This window comes from Zootoca vivipara, chromosome 7 (assembly GCF_963506605.1).
Source record: "Zootoca vivipara chromosome 7, rZooViv1.1, whole genome shotgun sequence".
In the NCBI taxonomy this organism is placed as follows: Eukaryota; Metazoa; Chordata; class Lepidosauria; order Squamata; family Lacertidae; genus Zootoca; species Zootoca vivipara.
The window spans coordinates 23,867,914-23,886,569 of record NC_083282.1 but is presented as its reverse complement, the minus strand read 5'-3'; the positions used below and the strand labels follow the sequence as shown (position 1 = coordinate 23,886,569).

The following is an 18,656-nucleotide window of genomic DNA, read 5'->3' as shown; positions in this document are numbered from 1 at the left end:
GCGAAGGTAGCATTCCAAAGCCAACAACTGGACTTGCCTGAAATAACAGGAAGGTGCTTAGGGACTGGCTAAGCTCCTGAGCACCTTTTGACAAGAGGCGAGGAGGATATCACATGATGGCAGAGGAGCATTTCAGAATACCTGCTTGAACAAAGAAACTAACTAATGGCTCAGGGAATTATTTTGTGAATCTCATAGTTAGGCTATCACCCCAAGAGTATGCCGTTTTAAAACCATGTGCTGGGAGAGAGATAGAGAACTTTGCACTGGATGCAAACTTGGAAATCTGCAGCAACAGAGGGAGGATGAAACTTCCTTTTTGCAGGATGGAGGGATGCAGGAGACAGAGAGACCTGTGAACTCTGCAGCATGGAAGCACAATCTCAATGAACTTTCAAATTCAGGTCTAGTGCAGTCAGTGGGAAGTTTTGTGTCTGGAATTACGTTTCCCACCTACCCATACTGCTTTGATCCCCTACCTGCCAAGTAAACAGGTATGAGGGAGCTTATACAACAAAAGAGTAGAGGGAATCCTGCTATGGTGTGCTGGGGCTCTTAATTTTAACACATTTCACTTCCCAGCTGGAGCCCAACATTCTCTAATTCAGCAAGATCCTGTGTTGACACACAGAAGGTACACACACTGTTCACCTGCCGACTACCTATCCAAGGCATCATTAACCTGTGACCCCAAAATTCAGGATCCCCTCCCAAACTGATACCAAAGTTTTGTGCTAGTTTAGTGCTGTGAACCCTGTGTTTCGTGCCACCCCACCCCCCCAAACTGAGTAACTGACACTCAAACCGGGGGCCATAAGGACACCCCAAAACCCAACCTTGTTCAGTTGGCAGCACAAAACTAGCACAAAACTTTGGCATCAGTTGGGGGGGGGGAGAGATCCTGAATTTCAGGGTCACAGGTTAATGAACCTCCTAGCCAAGTCAGGTGGCTGGCTAACAACCCCTGTGCCAAGGCTTGGAGTTATGAAAATGTCTCTGCCAATCACTTTAACCAACTCCATAGAGGCACCATCTGCCATGACTTAGGCTTCACTTTTCTAAATTAAGCACATGATGCACCTACCAAATGTAACCACACACTAGTCATCACACTGAGCTCCAGATAAGGGCAGTTTTTACACAGGAAGCAGCTCATGTAAGAACCTCCCTATTCTGCTTTTCCTCCCTATTCTTTTTCCTATTGCCTCATTTGATCTTCTCAGAATAATCTTTCGGCCAAAAGTGTTCTCCTTCCCAAAATGAGGCAGCTGACCCTTTGCAGACGAGAAATTCTCTAAATCGGAGAACTTTGGCTGGTCTTTGCTGACACAAAAATCTATGCATCAGAAACCTTTGGCTGGTCTTTGAAAATATTAATCCACTGGGGAAAAATGGATTCCATTGAACATGACTAACAGGATAAAAGCTACACGTTAACAGCAGTCCTTCTACACAAACTCTCTTCTTAGCTCCATGGGTACCTCTTTAGCTAGTTATATGAGATTGTAAGTATGTCTGTGCTTCTTATTCATTTTGTTAACATATGCCTAATACCTGTGAGATGCTGTGCTCTCAAAACATGACCTATTAACTATGCAAACAGAGCATTGCTAAGTAGTTACCCCAAAATGGAAGAGTTACAAAGAAATAAAGTGACTAAAATGATCTTAAGAGTCTCACAACCCGACCAGAATTGATGGGCTTCATATGTACAATTTTGGGGGCAATATGTATTCTTCCTACTGCCAGATGTCTCCCTCAATTCAGCTGATGCACTTAACACCTCTGCTGACTGGGGACTTCCTGCTCTTCTTGGTGCTTCCAACATTTGACAAGTCTTTGTCATCCCCCTCTGCTGCTGTGTGCAGCTTCAGCTCCACCTGTGTTACAGCAGAGACACACACTTTAAAAACGGACACAGGGTGAAAGGGTTTGTCTTTCAAACTATGCTACGCTTCGCTCCCAATTGTATACTGGAATTATTCTTATATTTTATTCTCCATTCCTCTGAAGCGGCTTGAGCTTTTCAGCTAACCGTGGCAACGAGGTTTCTAAAATGCATTTTCCCTCCCCCAAGACACGATTGCTGCTGAAACCAGGTTTGATTTCCAACAATTCTGTAGGTAACTTCTCCTTACCCACAAGGAATTGTGACATCTCCTTGGATTGGCCAGTTTCCAATAACTGAGGCACATAGACTGGACTTTGCTGTATCTGAAAGGCCAAGCAAGCTAGATTTTTTTTTATTCTAAGTGTTGCAATTTGAAGTTGTTAAAGCTTTTGCCACCTCTCATGCAAAATGAATGTAGATGTGGTAACTTGGAATTCCACATGAATTAAATAAGAAAGGCTTATCCAGGTCTGATTACCTCAACAACTACGGTAATGTGTACGACTCCCCAGGAAGAAGCATCTGTTGGGGTGTAAAGAAAAGAATAAAGGGAGGACTGCTACTATAAGCGAGACTCTAACATGGAAACGGATCAATATATTTTCATTCATAAAGTTTTTAAAAAGTCATTCTGTGGCAGTTCCAAGTGTCCTGGCCCTCACTGGTAGGCAAAGAACTTGAACTACAGATTGAGTTTCTGTCAAAGGTTTTAACGTATAAATCAAATCAGTGCACAGGAAAAGTTCAGGTTGCACAAAGGAATGTGTGTAAAGAGGTATTGGCGCATGGCTAAACTCAAGCTAAGACGTTGATCCAACAAGTGACATGGTCCCTGCACCTCTCTTTTGAAGAGCCATAGCTCTTAGTGCAACAAGTGGCCAGAGTCTCAAAAGTGGGCAAGGAACTGGGCACTCCTTCAAGTGTGTTGGGTCTTTGAGGTGTCATGGGAGATGCAGGCAGTTTCATCAGCGGCTCAGAATCTGATTTGCTTCAAGTCACCTGCTGCAAAGGAGGAGTCTCCTCAATGACAGGAGGAAGGTGCCACAGGAAGAGATATGTGTCAGAGGGTGCGTCCTATTGGGGTCCCAGCACCTATTGGGGTCCCAGTTTCACTCCCCTCATCCCACTAGGACCCTCACCTGTGTCATCAAGCTCCAATTCCCCAAGCTTCTCCCATTCTTCCTCAGGATCTGACCACCCCATGTCCATGATCTTTCCATGGCACTCATAAAGGTGAGAGTGACAATCTCATGGGGTCACCAAAATAGTCCTTAAACCAGTAAGAGTGAAATAAAAGAACATTTCTCAAATATGTGAAAAAACTTCCTGAGATACACACATGACAAATGGGTGCTGGAATGGGTGCTGTGGGTTGCTAAACAGACAAGACCAGTCTGAATAGAAAGCTACAGAAATAAAGGGAAACAATATGGAAACGACTATTAGGAATTAAAACTAATAGGATTCCATGATATACCACTTTCTCCCTCCACTAACCAGAAACTCATTGTAGATCCCGAAAAGACAAAAAGTGGCTACGCTAAATGTTTGTGGAAACAAAGTTTATTTCAAACCAGCACATTTTCCCCCAGCAGTTAGATATCATAAATTCATACCAGACTAGGGTTCGTTGCAGATTTTTCTTTATTTTCCCCTGAAAGAGACAGAATAATCTACGCCCTTGACTCTATGGTTGTTTATGTTCCTTACCATAATCTGGTTTTAAAAGTATGCAGATGAACAGAAAATTTGCTCTTGCATGACTGCCAAGGCCATTTTCTGCTTGAGTTATCTGATGAGCAAAAGCCTGCTCAAGAAGGTACAGATCCCCTTATCAGGGACAAAGTGAGCACCTCACTGGGCTGTTTCCCAAGCACTACATTTCAGTGGGGCAACAATTATAATATTCAAGATGGCCTTTCTGTAATCCAATTCCCACCCACCCCTGCCACCTCCATTTATGTTATCTCTGTTCATCCTCCCATCTCTACTTCATTATTACATCTAATTAAACTAAGAGGCCGGCCTAGAGCTTCCTGCCAGCAAAGAAGGGGGGGGGGGATAACCAAAGTGGAGCAATTGTTTGTGTTGACGGAATAGGAGCAAATCTGTTAATTTTCTATACAAGTTACAGAAATGTTAGGTGAACAACAAGTCCAGTGCGAACATTCATGAATATCTGATTTGTTCCAGCTTCCAAGAAGTACTGCGTCATATGACCCAAACCTGCAGGTGGTTGCACTAAGGCAGGGGTTGCCAATGTGGTGCCTAGGGGTGCCAATGTGTCTGCCAGTAGCTCTTATAGCACCGGCAAAAAGTCTAAAGAAATATCCCCTCAAAACTCCACAATGCATGAACAATGCTGATTCTGACTGTACTCGCTCAGTCTCTCAGACATCAAAAACATCCCTTAACCCTGCCCACATTTCAGTGAATGCTAGGGCTGTGCACCCTTCCCTCCCTGCTGTACCAAACAGAGACGTGCAAAGAGTTTCTCTCTGTCAGCAAGCCTAATGGTCATTTTGTGACGGAAGTCCATGGCACTTTCTCAAAATTCCAAATGCGTCCACTGACCCCAGAAAGGTGGGCAAGCCCTGCTCTAAGGCAACGTCTGAGGGGACTGAAGGTCCCAGCAAACATGGATAAGGAGAGATAGATCAGGGCTGAAGAACCTGTCCCTCTGGTTGTTACTAGACCCTCAGCTCCCATAAGCCCCAGACAGTCTGGCCAACTGTCAGGGCTGATGGGAACTGTAGTCCAGCAACATACGTTGTCCAGATGTTCTCCACTCCTGGGAGAGAACATCTTCCTCCTGGCACTGAGGTGGCTTTGATGTAGATATAGATGGTGATTTAGCAATTGGTAGCTTACTGTGATGTGCAGGCAACTCCTTGGTAATCTGGCTGTATCATTTGTCCTGCTGCGTGTAAAAAGAGATATACCATATATCAAAATGTGTAGATGTGTGTGGTAAATGGTCTGTTACATATGCAAATATATGTGCTTTCTAGTCAGAGCACTGTAAGAGGCACGCTGATCTAGTCGCATTCATATTTCTAACATGACAGTCTATATCCTGAACATGCAGTATGTAGTAAAAATGCTTGGGGCAATGATAATTTCAGTGCATCAGTCAGCAACAATTGCTTATTTTCGTGTATTTGTGTTTGTTTTTTAAGCAGATAACAAAAGCTGGTGCATCATATGTTACTTGTAACTGGAACCTAACATAATTACAAGTCCATAATTTCTCAACCATAAACCCTCTCCCCACCTAGTTCTATTCCACTATTCTAGGCAGGTTCAATTAATCCAAGTGCGGAATAAAATCCCAATTGGAATCACTTATATAAACAACACCTTCCATTCTGGCATCCTTAGTTTAGTGGGAGATATTCAAAATATTGGGTTGTAGCCGACTTAACTTTCACACAGTGTGGACCCATGGAAATTAGTGGTGCCCATTAATTTCAATGGGTCTATTCCGAGTAGAACAAACACTGGAGATGACTCATGGTTAGTGGCCTAAGAAAGTGGCTTTTAATGTACTTTAAACAGGAATTATTTTTACTTTAAACAGGAATTTAAACAGCTAATTCCACATACTCTAAAGCAGCATAAGGTAGAGTGAAGAAATGAACTGACAAATGAATTGAGTAAAAAATAAAATAAAATGCAATTACGTACTTTCTGGTTTGGACACAAAAGGAACTTTTTAAAAATCCCATAAAATTATTCACACACAAACTTTAGGAAACTTGCCTCCTGTCCTCCTCTTTGACTTGAAATCATATGAAGGTCACTATTTATTCACGTTTTATCACTAGCTCTGCATTTCCTACCCTATCCTACCCTCTTCTCCTCTTAGCCTAGTGCTCCGTTCACATCTGGGTTGATTTAACAAGTGATTGGAAATGTAGCCTCCTGATTTCCCGTTAAATACTAGGCACAGGAAAAGAAATAGCACTTGTTTTTCAGTGAGTTTTGACAGCCATCCAAAATCCAGTGCACACCAAAGAGCGGTCTGTGGTTTGATGGCAAGGGCCCAACATTTCTGAAACATATTCTTGGGAGAAGGAAGCAAACCGGGCTTCGCCAGAAATAATGACACAGCTTCACTTTATATTTCTAGAAATGGATACAGGACTTTTAACTGCTAGCCTTAAGCAGAGTAACCACCAAGCACACCACAAGCAATCCCTTTAAAGCCAGTGGGATTACTTACCTGTGCAAACATATAGAGTTAGGAACCTATGGTAGATTGCACACCTCTCAAAGGGCTGCAGCCTGAGGGACCCTACCCTGAAAAAAACCCTTGTACATAACCTTTCTGGAATCAATACTTGTGAGCAAGGAGCAAGATGTTTCAGTCATGCAGCCAAATGCCCTGTTCCAGAATTCTGGGTATGGCAGGGATGCTCATGAATCCCACCCCAATGACATTAGTGACAGGTAAGGACTTGCATCACAGTCCTCAGGCCCACAGCATATATGAAGCTCACTGAGGTCCAGCGCCGAGGGCCTTCTGGCGGTTCCCTCGCTGCGAGAAGCCAAGTTACAGGGAACCAGGCAGAGGGCCTTCTCGGTAGTGGCACCCGCCCTGTGGAACGCCCTCCCACCAGATGTCAAAGAGAAAAACAACTACCAGACTTTTAGAAGACATCTGAAGGCAGCCCTGTTTAGTGAAGCTTTTAATGTTTAATAGACTAGTGTATTTTAATATTTTGTTGGAAGCCGCCCAGATGGGCGGGGTATAAATAATAAGTTCTTGTTGTTGTTGTTAGGAGAGAGACAGAATTTGGAGGTCCCCAAATTCTGGAAAGCCCTCCCCTCCTAGGTGCATCTTGTCGCTGTATACATTTTGATGTCAGGTCAAGGTGCACTTTTTTGCACAACCTTTGGGGATGGAGGAAGTTACATGGTCCCATATGGGGAAGGGTGTGCTATAAAGGCCTTTGAATAAATATCGCTGGCTTTGTGTCAAGAATGTTCAAAATAGTAAACCATTGCACATGCCCTCTGCTGAATATTTAAACCTACGAATGTCTCTGTGGCCATGGACTGTATGAAGTATCTAAGGAAGATTCGTTGTAGTTTCCATAACAAACAGCCGCATTCCAGCAGGAAAGATCTCGAGCCATGAAAGTCAAAGGGCTACCTCCTGAAGCAAAAGTTTCCACCAGCTGAGTAACACCTGCAAAGGCCACCTCTTCGACACTAGAATAAAAAATAAAAAAGCATGGCTTCCTGCCAATACCTTCATGCAGAAACTTGCTTGAAGCCGGGGGGGAAAAGGAGGGAGAGGAATTAGCAATAGTGCGGCTGGGATTTCCCTTACCCTCTAGGACGGAACAGCAGGTTGGAGATATTTAAAACCTGCAAGGGGGAAAGGAATGGCGTTCTCCCCTATTGCCTTCGAGTATCTCTAGTGTTTAAGGGCTCCGCTAATGAAACCGCTTTGCATCAGATGTTTAATTGTTTTGCTCCTTGTGCAAAGACTTTTCTTTTAACTGAAATGCTAAACGGCAAAGAAATCTGCCACAGCTGGATGAGAAGCCAGAACACTGTCCTCCTCCTATGGGTATGTGAATGCAGTACATTATAGATCCTTAATCTGGCAAAGGGTCAGGTTACGCAGTTAAAGTGGTACATGGGAACAGCAGAGGCTTAGTCGGTTTGGCCATGCATTCCAAGAGTTGTTTTACAGTAGGTCTATTCAGATTAGAGTCACTTAACACACCTACATCCACCTCTGCTCCAAGTGAGATTTGGAAAGTAAGGTGGAATCCACACGCATATTTTTAAAAATGCTGTGAAAGTGCTTTTCTAAAAAACGTATTGAAAAATACATTGAATTTGCCATATCTCACTGCCGCCATCTAGTGTCACATTTGTATACAGTATTGCACTTTACAACACACTTAAAACGTTTTATTTGCAGCTGTATAGCCAAGTCCAAAGAAGGAAGCTCAAGGAAGAAATAAGGCTCTGAAAGATGTTCCATGGAGGCATATAAACCCTGTGATCCAAATCCTACTTTCAAGCAGGATCCCATTTACAGGGATCAGGTGATTCCATGCTCAAATATGAATGATATTTACCAGTTTCAAGTGATAGTTTCTACAGGAATGGAGTAGGAGGTGAATAGGCAACATGCAACAAGGTGTTTTGTCATGGAACAGTGTTCTGTCATGTGACCTACGGTAGTACAATCCTATGTATTTCTACACAGGAATAAGTCCCCCTGGGTTCCTATAAGGCTAAGGCTGAAATCCTATGCGCCCCAATTTGGATTGTGTGTGTGTGTGTGTGTGTGTGTGTGTGTGTTTCATTTCCAGCACTGCTTGAATGAACAAGTCACTAAAGACCTCAAACAATCTACCCTTCACAGTGATTTACTCCTGCTATTAAATTAATCCCCCTAGTAGAGGAGAACATAACTCACTTCCTAACAAGATGTGAGGGGCTGCGGAGGGGAAGAAACCAACCTAAAGTACATACCAGTTTTTTTCAATGCAAAACAGGTTTTAAAAATCCTCCAAAATCATTGTGAATTTGTTCCCTCATGAATCACATTCAAAAGTACAGTTGTCGACAGGCTATAGTTCTAGTCAGTCCTCTTCAACATTGTCTATTCACAGAGGACGCACAAAAGGGATAATGAGCGCCCGAGAAAGATTTTACGAGCACGGGTGATAAAAATACAAATAAAATATGTATAAGAACTAATGTTGCTGAAAAATCAAAGATACAATTTGCAATATCACTAACGGAGGAATTACATATAGTTCGGTGATTCTTTCCCCCCTCAGAACTCTTTTCTTCTTTTTTGCTTTGAAAAAATGCAGCAGCTGAAGTTACAATTTGAAGGGGGACTCTGGCCAAAGAGTGGAGTGAGGAGGGGGCTTCTTAACCCTTTCTTATCGGCCCATTTCCTCACCCCCTCACCCCCGCTTTATCGCTTTAAAATATCTTTTCCATAACATACAAAAACATACGAGGATTAGTTCTCACAGAAGGTGGTACACCTGAAGCATGTTACGTAGGGGATATCATGCCATTTAATGTTTTGAGAGCACAAGGAGATCCCAGCTGGGCCAGGCCAAAGGTCCACATCTAGTACATGACTCTGTCTGCCCAGTGTCCAACCAGATGCTTATGGGAATCCCACAAGGTGGACCTGAGCACAAGGGCACTCTCCCCACTGGAGATTCCCAGCAACATGCATTCAGAGGCATGCTGCCTCCAGCAGTGGATAGAACATAGCCTTATATTCTCTTTGAGCAGGACCAAACAAGGCTCCCTAAATTCCTGCACTCAGAAAACCATTGAGGGAGGGAAAAGGCTAGCCTAGAGCCATTTTTCTTGTCATCAATGTTACGGTTGCCATCTGGATACAAAAATTGTTGAGCTTTTTGTTTGCAAAATCTCCAAAAATAAAATGAAGTTTTTGAGCTGCTTCTTCTTCTTCTTCTTCTTCTTCTTCTTCTTCTTCTTCTTCTTCTTCTTCTTCTTCTTCTTCTTCTTCTTCTTCTTCTTCTTCGGAAATTCACCCCCAAACCCCAACACTTCTGGGTTGCCATACACCTGGGTTTCCCTGGACTCCATTTCCAACAGACGAATCTTGGATATGTCCAAGAGATTCTGGATGTATGACAGCCCTAATCTATGTGGAAGGTTTTTGTTTTTTTAGTGTGGATGATCACATGGCTATGTGAGCCCCACCTGCAGTTTGGAACAATGTCATCCAGAAACAGTTTGACCATCTCATTGAAAACCAGCCCACAAAGAACTGGCTACCTTACATATGCATGTGAAGGGCTTCGAACTCTGTATCATTTAATTGCTATTAACCACGATAACCAAAAATGGAACTTCCACGTTCAAAGCTGATTTCTCTGATTGTTTGATGCTAGAGACAAAATACAGGAGAAGCTAGCATCATTGTGCCCTACCTGAGAGGTTCCTGAGAGGTACTGTTATGTGGCAACTTAACTGAAAGTTTTTAATTTGGCTGCCAGTTGCTCCAGAATGCCTTCCTTTTGATCCTTAAAGTATAGGTCCTCTTAGTTCATCATCTTTTTATTAGCAGAAGCTTCATCTCTAAATATTGAGTTTTTGATGGAAAATAACCTCTTCACATTTTTTTAATGAAAAAGCAATGTCCTTTTACATTAGCAAGAGAAGCCAGAAAGTCTATGAATCATCCAGCTAAATTCTTCCATAGAGACAGACACAATAATTCTGACATTAGTACATCATGCAAGACACACATATTTCTCTTTATAAACAATGGACTTTTTTTCAAAATTAAAAAAATAAAACAAACTGGGAACGTGCAAGGATTCAAAATACTATGTTTTCCAGGATGTAGTGGCATGGAAAGTCTGGCAATCAAGCAAAAAAATATTCAGTACAAGGGTCAGAGTAAGCTTGAATAATTCTGCATCCTAGACATTGGAGGAACTGTGAGGGCAGCACAATCCAGCCTGAGGGTAGACATTTCTGAACACTCTGGCTAGTAAGGAGAAATTTTCAATGTGTTTAAGAACTGGCCACACATATTATTCACACATGCATTTTGCAAACTGACACAGAAGTGTGTAGTAAACTGAACTTAATATTGGGAAAGGGGAAAGATGTGAGAAACAAAAATTTACAATAGTTCACCTCTGAATTCAATGGCCATCTCAGGGTCAAGATACACAGGGAACTAAATGGATCTTTGAATCCTGTAGTATAGCACCAGGAGGACTGAGCAATGTAATTCCCCCTGCCCCTCCAATATTTGGACTGGGTCTCAGGCTCAGCTCACAAGACAGCTTCACAACTCTTCTTCCAGATTAGCTACCCTGAACCAGAGTTTTCTGTCCCACATGCTCATAGCAGGAATAGTGTAATACTATGCTATAAACTGCATTCCAATGAGTTTAGTACATGTGGTAATAACATTTGTTCTCATTAATACATTCTGGATTGTCCGCTGGGTTCCAGATGCAATTTGAGAAAACTCACTCTCTCTCTCTCATTCCAATTCAGGATGAATATCACTTGCCCTATTTAATGTTGTGGGCTGTGCCTTATAAAGCAGGACTGGACCCCGTGCAATTGTTCTACAACCAGCAACAGTAATGTTTGTTTCTGAAATTAGGATGTTAAATAGTGAAGCTTTAAGGACACATCATGAGACATGATATCATAGCCTAAAAATGCAATCCAAACAACCAGTCTGCTCAGCTTTACAAACAGCAAATTTGAATGTCCTGGCAAACTGTGAAGGAGTGATTTTCAAAACAGTAGGTAATAGCTGGATCTTTCTCCAGGAGCAACATGCCAGTATTTGAGAAGCACATACATGACTTCATCCCGGGCCTAGTTTTTTTTGTACCTTTAACAAAACCTCAAATTATAATAAAAAAGACTTTCCACTCTGCATCAAGAGGCTCGTCCCAAAGTGATTAGAGATTTGGTTGCAGACCACACAGAAAGCAAGTTGTTTGTTAGTTAACATTTTCTTCCATGCTCTTGCCTTTGGCATTGCTCCTATCATGCCTTCCAGGGCTGATGATCTGTCACAAGGCCACACAGCCTCTCAGAATAGGAAGCCCACTAGAGTCGATGATCACACATTAAGGGCAATGCCATAAACCCCATTTTAAACAAAAAATTCAAATAAATAACTGGAGAGAACTCAAATTGCTTCCACAAGCCACCTAACTGCTCCCAAGAGCCTTTGCTCTGAAACCTGATTACTAGTTAACATTTCTTTCTATCGGCATGACTTTCCCTTCCCCTTCTTTGAAAGGAATACCAACTAACTGAGTAGGGTCCATTATGAAGTGGCTACAAAGCTTCATGAAGCTCCCAATACTTACAGTGAAAAACCTCGAAATCTCTGGGGCAAGTCTTTCTGTTTTCACCTTCCATACCAAGGGAACAGGAGAGTTCAGTATAAATGCCAATGGCCTCTGGTGAATATGAATTGAAGAAATCGGATTCAAATGTAAGGTGACCTGTAAAAAACACAAATACACACCAACCAATTAAAATGTGGCCATTATTTGAGAAATATTCCAAAGATAATTAATATTTAGGATTTATATAGCGCCTCTTTAATATTTCAAGTGCTTTGTGTACATTTTCTCAGTAATCCTTATACACAGACAAGTTGATAAGATGATGATGATGATGATGATGATTTCTTATGTTACAGATGGGACTGAGGAAAAGGAATGTGCTTAAGCCCGCCTACTCAGTTCATGACTGATGTGAAATTTGAAATAGTAACATCCTAGGCACTGCCAGGGCTGGGGTGAGGGGTTAGCAATACTGTACATCTGCAGAGCCATCTCAAGAAATTTTGCTATGTGTGCAGAGCAAAAATAAATAAATCATGCACACAAACTCAAAGTAGGCCTCAACTAATGAGTACACCACTTGTATACTCTTTAAACGTAATGTGCGAACACCCTTACCACTTACAGATGGGGGTAGAGTTGCGGCAGAGGCATGCTTAACGCCACCTACTGAGTTTAGAACCAAGGTGAAATTTGAACCCTAATTTCCAAGTTCACAGTTTTGCGTTCCTGAGTCTAATCCTCATAAATGGCAGGGAAGCTAGGAAACCTGTTTCTGACTGGGAAGACCGAACCCTCAGTAGAGGGCCCATTTTCTCTTCAAACCCAGTCTGCACAGCAATTCCAAAGCCACTGACAATTCAATACTACATCCCCTGACCCCACAGATTAAGTGTAGTCACAATGTTGTTATTAGCTGTTCTGCACTGCTGGGAAAAGTTACCATCCTAAAGCCACCAGGAGTTCAATGCTCCACGGAGCTCAGTTGCCATATGGTCCCCATCATTCCTAAAATTGCTGTTAACAGACTTATGGGGGCAGGTTTGGAGATTTTGGACGTATGGCCCCTGACCAGCCCACAGAGGCACAAGCCTCATGAGCCCTTTTGAGGAAAAGGCAGGAGCGATTCTCCGTGGCAAAGTCTGGCGTGTGGGCTGAACAACCTTTAGGGAAGAAGTCTAGGAGAACTCTAGCAAGCTCGGGATGAGGTCTGCTAATGAAAACAATTCCAGGAAAGAGATGAGATATTTTGGATCTTGCGACAGTGTTCGGGCAAACTTAGAAAGACACCTGCTCAACAGTAAATAATACTTCAGTTTAACCATTATCCTAAAACCTCTTCCTTCATTGTAAGTGGGCAATCACAGTTTTCTGGCTTGAACTTATCAATGTTTGGAATACTGGGCATATTTTTCCAAATTCTCTTCCCCCACCCCACAACGTACTAGCATATTTCCTTCAAGAGCTGTATAAACAAGATAATCTAACTTCCTTCTCACTTCTCTTAAAAAATCAAACACACACCAGGTGACAGTGGCCGTGAAAAAGAGGAAAACTGAGCAACCTGAAGGTACAGGAAGTGTCTGAGATTCCACTGGGAATGACATTTGGGACGAAATGTTATAGCACCAGTTAGAGCAGAGGTAGCCAATATGGTGCATTCCAGATGTTTGAGACTCCAACTATCAGCCCCAGACAGCAAGAGAAATGGTCAGGGACGATGGGAGTTGTAGTCCATTTGGAGGGAAGCACATTAGCTAGCCTTGGTTTAATGCTATGTGAACAAGCCTAGCCCCCTTATCTCTGCCACCCAGTGTTGTGGCAAAGTCATGGCGGCACAGGCACTCTTCAGGGCTATCTTCCCACACGGCTTCCTTCTGGGGAAGGACACTGAGAAAGAAGATGGCCTCAAGTCTGGGACTGCCAGCATTGCCACTGCTAATGTACTGGCAAAACAATTCAAAAAGGCAGGCGGGGGAAGAAGCCGAAGACTTCCCTGTCTTAGGCGGCAGTAGCTGACATAGGCTAGCTATCATGCAATCCATCGCCTGTATTCTGAAGATGCACCGATCAGGAAAACATCAATAATATGTGCTTACAAAACAACCAAAACTCACATGCACCATCATTCAAAGGATGATATAAGTAGTTTTGGTTAAGATGGAAATGGAAGTTTCAGAAAACACTTGTTTCCTCTTTTCCGCTATAGATATAGCAGTCAATAAGAAAGAGAGAGGCCTAGTTATGAGAGAATGTTTTAGAGTTCACTGAAAGCATTTTGTAGCTAATACATCCAGCGCATGAAAAATGGGCATATCAAGTGAATAATCTTTCAATATAGGCTTTGCATGCATCTGCAGTTATTAATAATCTCTTTCGAAAGAGCGTTGCAGACACATACAATATCAAGGAAGTAAAGACAGCTGCAAACTTTCAGTTTCCCTGGAGATACCAGTTTTTATGGAAGGCTCAGGATCACCACAGCAACCAAACTACAAAAACAGACCAGTGGGCTCGTGCCCCATTATTCTGGCAAAGTAATTTGTATTATAGGAACAGTCTGGGGCACAGATATTGAAAAATGATCAAAGAAAAAAGCACTGTTGAAGTATAATTTGGTTTTGCTGACTTTAAGGTCTCAAATCACACGCTTACAAAGACTGTTATGAAAGTTAATGCTCAAGGTTTTGTAATGCTGAACTAACCACTGTAGTGTGAAGGGATCCAGATTAATTTTCAGCACATTTTTTTCCAAAACAACCATTACAAATTTGTGCTAATAAACCAGGGCAAAAATATATCAAGTTACAGTATCCATATTGAGGCAGCTGTTCAGAAAAGCATTAAGAAAGAAAATGGACTTTCAAGATGAATGCACTTTTTTTTACTTTGTATCTTCAGATCACAAAACTACTACAGCACTATATGTCTTGAAATATAAACATTTTATAAATTTAAGTAGCTGTTTGGGTGCAAACAGAAAGCTAATCAAGTGCAATGCTTTCTGGGAAAGTCTCTAAAACTGCCTTTCCCGGCATAGTACCCTCCAGATGTTTTAAACTACAATTCCCATCAGCCCTAGCAAAAGGTCAGGGATGATGGGAGTTGTGATAAAAATTAGTAAATCTGAAGGGCATGTTCATAAAGTCTGCCACACTTCTTCAACGCTTTTCAAACCCTGCCTTGTCACACTTTGGCAACAATTTCACCAATGCCACCTCCTTTGTCACAAGTTTGCTACGACACAACTCATAAGAAAACATACGTACTGCCAACATATGATTTCTATATTCATGAGCCCCATGCCATTCTCCATGACCCTCTTTTTCTCTTTCAATTTGTAACTTGAGAGTTGGGAGGAAACTGGTTTTCAGGGGCTGGCTTTGGTCCAAGCTTCTCCAACTACTGACTTTTAATTTAGCTATACACTAGATTTTTCAGAATGATTGCTCTTAATAAGTTATTCATTCAGTTCTTCTTTTTATTGTTCTTTGTTCAGTCACACGTTTTGGCCTCATAACCTGCAAGTGTACTATTTTATACTGGACAGAGCTGCTGAAAGGTGAACAATAAAAAAAGGGGGGGCAACAACCATAGCATGGTTTTTATCTTCTCAAGTGTGAAATATGCAACAACAGTAGTTTATATGGATCTGCTTCACAGGTTCTCTATGCTGCCAACTGATTAAAAAAGAAAAATGATGGCGCATGTAGCCAACCAGAAGCTTCAGCTGGGAGCAGAAAGGTTGGCTTTGCCTAGAATGGCTAGGTAGGGAGATAGAGATAGAGATAGAGAGATAAAGATGAGAGAGAGAGAACAGGAGGTCTCCTGCAACTTTAATAGTTGTGGTCCCTCTTCTTCAACTGATTACTATTTTTCTTTTCCTATAAACCCATAGACTCCCACAAAATCCCAGTTTGGAAACAGCTAGAAGGATGGTTGTGCTCCCCCTAGCTGTTGGAAGACCTTTCCTTCCAAGCAGTTTCAAGAAGCCTAGAAGGGAGACAGGAAAGAAGACAGGCCATGGAGGAAAGGGCTAGCAGCACCTTCCAAATGGCTACATTAGGCCAGGGGCATCAACTGCCAACCCTTACTACCCTAAATTGTTCTGTTTACAGAACTTACGCCATGTCCTGAATTCATGTCTGCATTATATAATGTATCACAAATAATTTTAGTTCCATTCATTTAGATCAGGGTTTCCCAAACTTGGGCCTCCAAGCTATTTTTGGACTACAACTCCCATCATCCCTAGCTAGCAGGACCAGTGGTTTGGGTGATGGGAACTGTAGTCCAAAAACAGTTGGGGACCCAAGTTTGAGAAACCCTGATTTAGATCTAGATCAGGGGTCAGCAAACTTTTTCAGCAGGGGGCCGGTCCACTGTCCTTCAGACCTTGTGGGGGCGGCGGACTATATTTCGGGGAAAAATATGAACGAATTCCTATGCCCCACAAATAACCCAGAGATGCATTTTAAATAAAAGGACACATTCTATTCATGTACCCTGTTTCCCCTATTTTAAGATGTAGTCATAAAATAAGCCATAGCAGGATTTTTAAGCATTCAAGGAATATAAGCCATACCCCGAAAATAAGACATAGTGATAGGCGCAGCAGCAATGCCGGCTGTGGCAGGAGGAGGGAAAAAATAAGACATCCCCTGAAAATAAGCCATAGTGTGTTTTTTGAGGAAAAATAAATATAAGACGGTGCCTTATTTTCGGAGAAACACGGTAAAAACACCAGGCAGGCCCCACAAATAACCCAGAGATGCATTTTAAATAAAAGGACACATTCTACTAATGTAAAAACATGCCGATTCCTGGACCGTCCGCGGGCTGGATTTAGAAGGTGATTGGGCCGCATCCGGCCCCCGGGCCTTAGTTTGGGATCCCCTGATCTAGATGGTGGTGGTATATTAACAGCATTCCAATACTTATAATCTGCTCTGGGATCGGGTTACATTTTGTTGCTGTAGAGCTTCAGCTTACGTTTTTTTTTTTTTTAAAAAAGTAGAATCTGAAACCTCCAGAGTTATGGTATTTCAATGAATTATCTGTGCACTCTCTTCTAAATCCCATTATTATCTGATGGTTCTTTCAGACACACAAAATACCCCAAAGCCAAACAAAAGGACTAATAAACGTACATGTCCCTGCCCACACTGTTCATCTTTCCAGCACATGCAACCTCCCCCAAACCAGTCACAGAACGGCAAAGTGAACTGCTAACAATACTTTAGCCTTGAAAGCATTATAGAAAAAAGTATCTTTCAGTATAGCAAGAAACACATTGTACCACAATGTGAATGCATTTTTCCATATGTGGAAAAAATGGCATTTGCATTTAACCTTAAACAGATGGATTACTGAAAGAAGAAACCCACATTTTGACAAGTGCCTGTTGGATAGACAAATTGCACTATGGCAAATTGAAGACGCAAAAGATAGGATAGTTATTCCCCCACAATAAATGAAAAAAGAGATGCATTTCACACAAACATTACTAGCGCCTCACAGAGGCAGGGCTGTAAGAGTCCCTTTCCGAAGGGGTCAGTGCAAAATGGGGGGGGGTGAGAGAGAACAGAGGCAGGTGTGCAATCAAGATCCAAAAGACAGCAAGCAGAGAGCTTGTGCCAACACCTGTCAACCTTAAGTTAGTGCCAAGGCCCTAGTGCCTCAGCAGAGCCCAGAATGCATGCCCTGGGCCCCCTTTAAAATATAATTCTCCAGCTTCCCATGCCAAGAAGTGCTGAGACTTAGCTGCCCTTTTAATTTTCCAAACTCAAATCAGCCCTCCATCAGGGACACCATGAAAAATTAAGACGGTCTAAACTACTGAGCCTCTTGGGCTTGCCGATCAGAAGGTCAGCGGTTCGAATCCCCACAATGGGGTGAGCTCCCGTTGCTCGGTCTCAGCTCCTGCCAACCTAGCACCAAAAAGTGCAAGTAGATAAATAGGTACCACTCCGGCAGGAAGGTAAACGGCATTTCCGTGTGCTGCTCTGGTTTTGGTGTTCCATTGCACCAGAAGCAGCTAGTCATGCTGGCCACATGACCCGGAAGCTGTCTGTGAACAAATGGCGGCTCCCTCGGCCTGTAAAGCGAGATGAGCGCCGCAACCCCAGAGTTGTCTGCAACTGGACTTCACTGTCAGGGTCCTTTACCTTTTTAAGACCTATCTACCGGTACCTGGCGGTGCTTAGAGCACTCTTGCTGTTACTGCAGATTTCCACCAACAGAGATGGGTGACCATCAGGGGGCACTATGCCAAAGGCCCCCTAAACCCTGGAGGAGGCCTTGCAAGGGAAAGTGGAGGATCCTGCCAGGTTACTATTGGCTCCCCGCATCATTTGGTCTGGCAGAGCTGATAAGTTACAGTATTCCACTCTGGCCATGAGATGTGCAGTGCTGCAGGACAGCAAGAATCCCTATACATGAGAACTGTCCCAGTGCAGGGAGTAAGGAGTATGGGCATCAGTCATAATGAATACAAGTTGCTATTTAACACCACTTAGCAATTATTTTTGGACACAACTGCCAACTTGCCCAAAATTATGGGCCAACCTCTGTTTGTGTACAATCCCATCATCTTAAAAGCGGATTCCCTCAACCATTTTAAGTTGCTGAGACACAGCTGGAGCCAAGGTGGATTGTGTTTCCTCTTCTGGGTGCAAGAGGAAAAGGATGTGATGTGTTCATGATGGAGTGGTCCGCAACCATGTGATCCCTTCTGCATCACACCCATGTCCCAATTTAGCCAACTATTGAAAAGACTACAAAACTGGTATGAGGAGACATGGCTATATATTCAGCAGGAGGAGAGAAACAATAAAACCTGATCCCCTCAAACTACAGTTTAGCATCCCCAAACATACCTGCATGACTGGAACCCAAAAATTATTATG

General features: G+C 42.6%; 1 protein-coding gene across 3 annotated transcripts in view; it reads right to left on the bottom strand.

Moving 5' to 3' along the window:
- The window catches only part of TGFBR3 (transforming growth factor beta receptor 3), a 137,172-nt gene that overhangs the window by 48,039 nt on the left and 70,477 nt on the right, over positions 1 to 18,656 (bottom strand). For all 3 annotated transcript variants that reach the window (XM_035123643.2, XM_035123646.2, XM_035123645.2), the window contains exon 4: positions 11,767 to 11,904. In XM_035123643.2, coding sequence (XP_034979534.2) covers positions 11,767 to 11,904 — 138 coding nt within the window. The remainder of the gene's footprint in view (positions 1 to 11,766; positions 11,905 to 18,656) is intronic.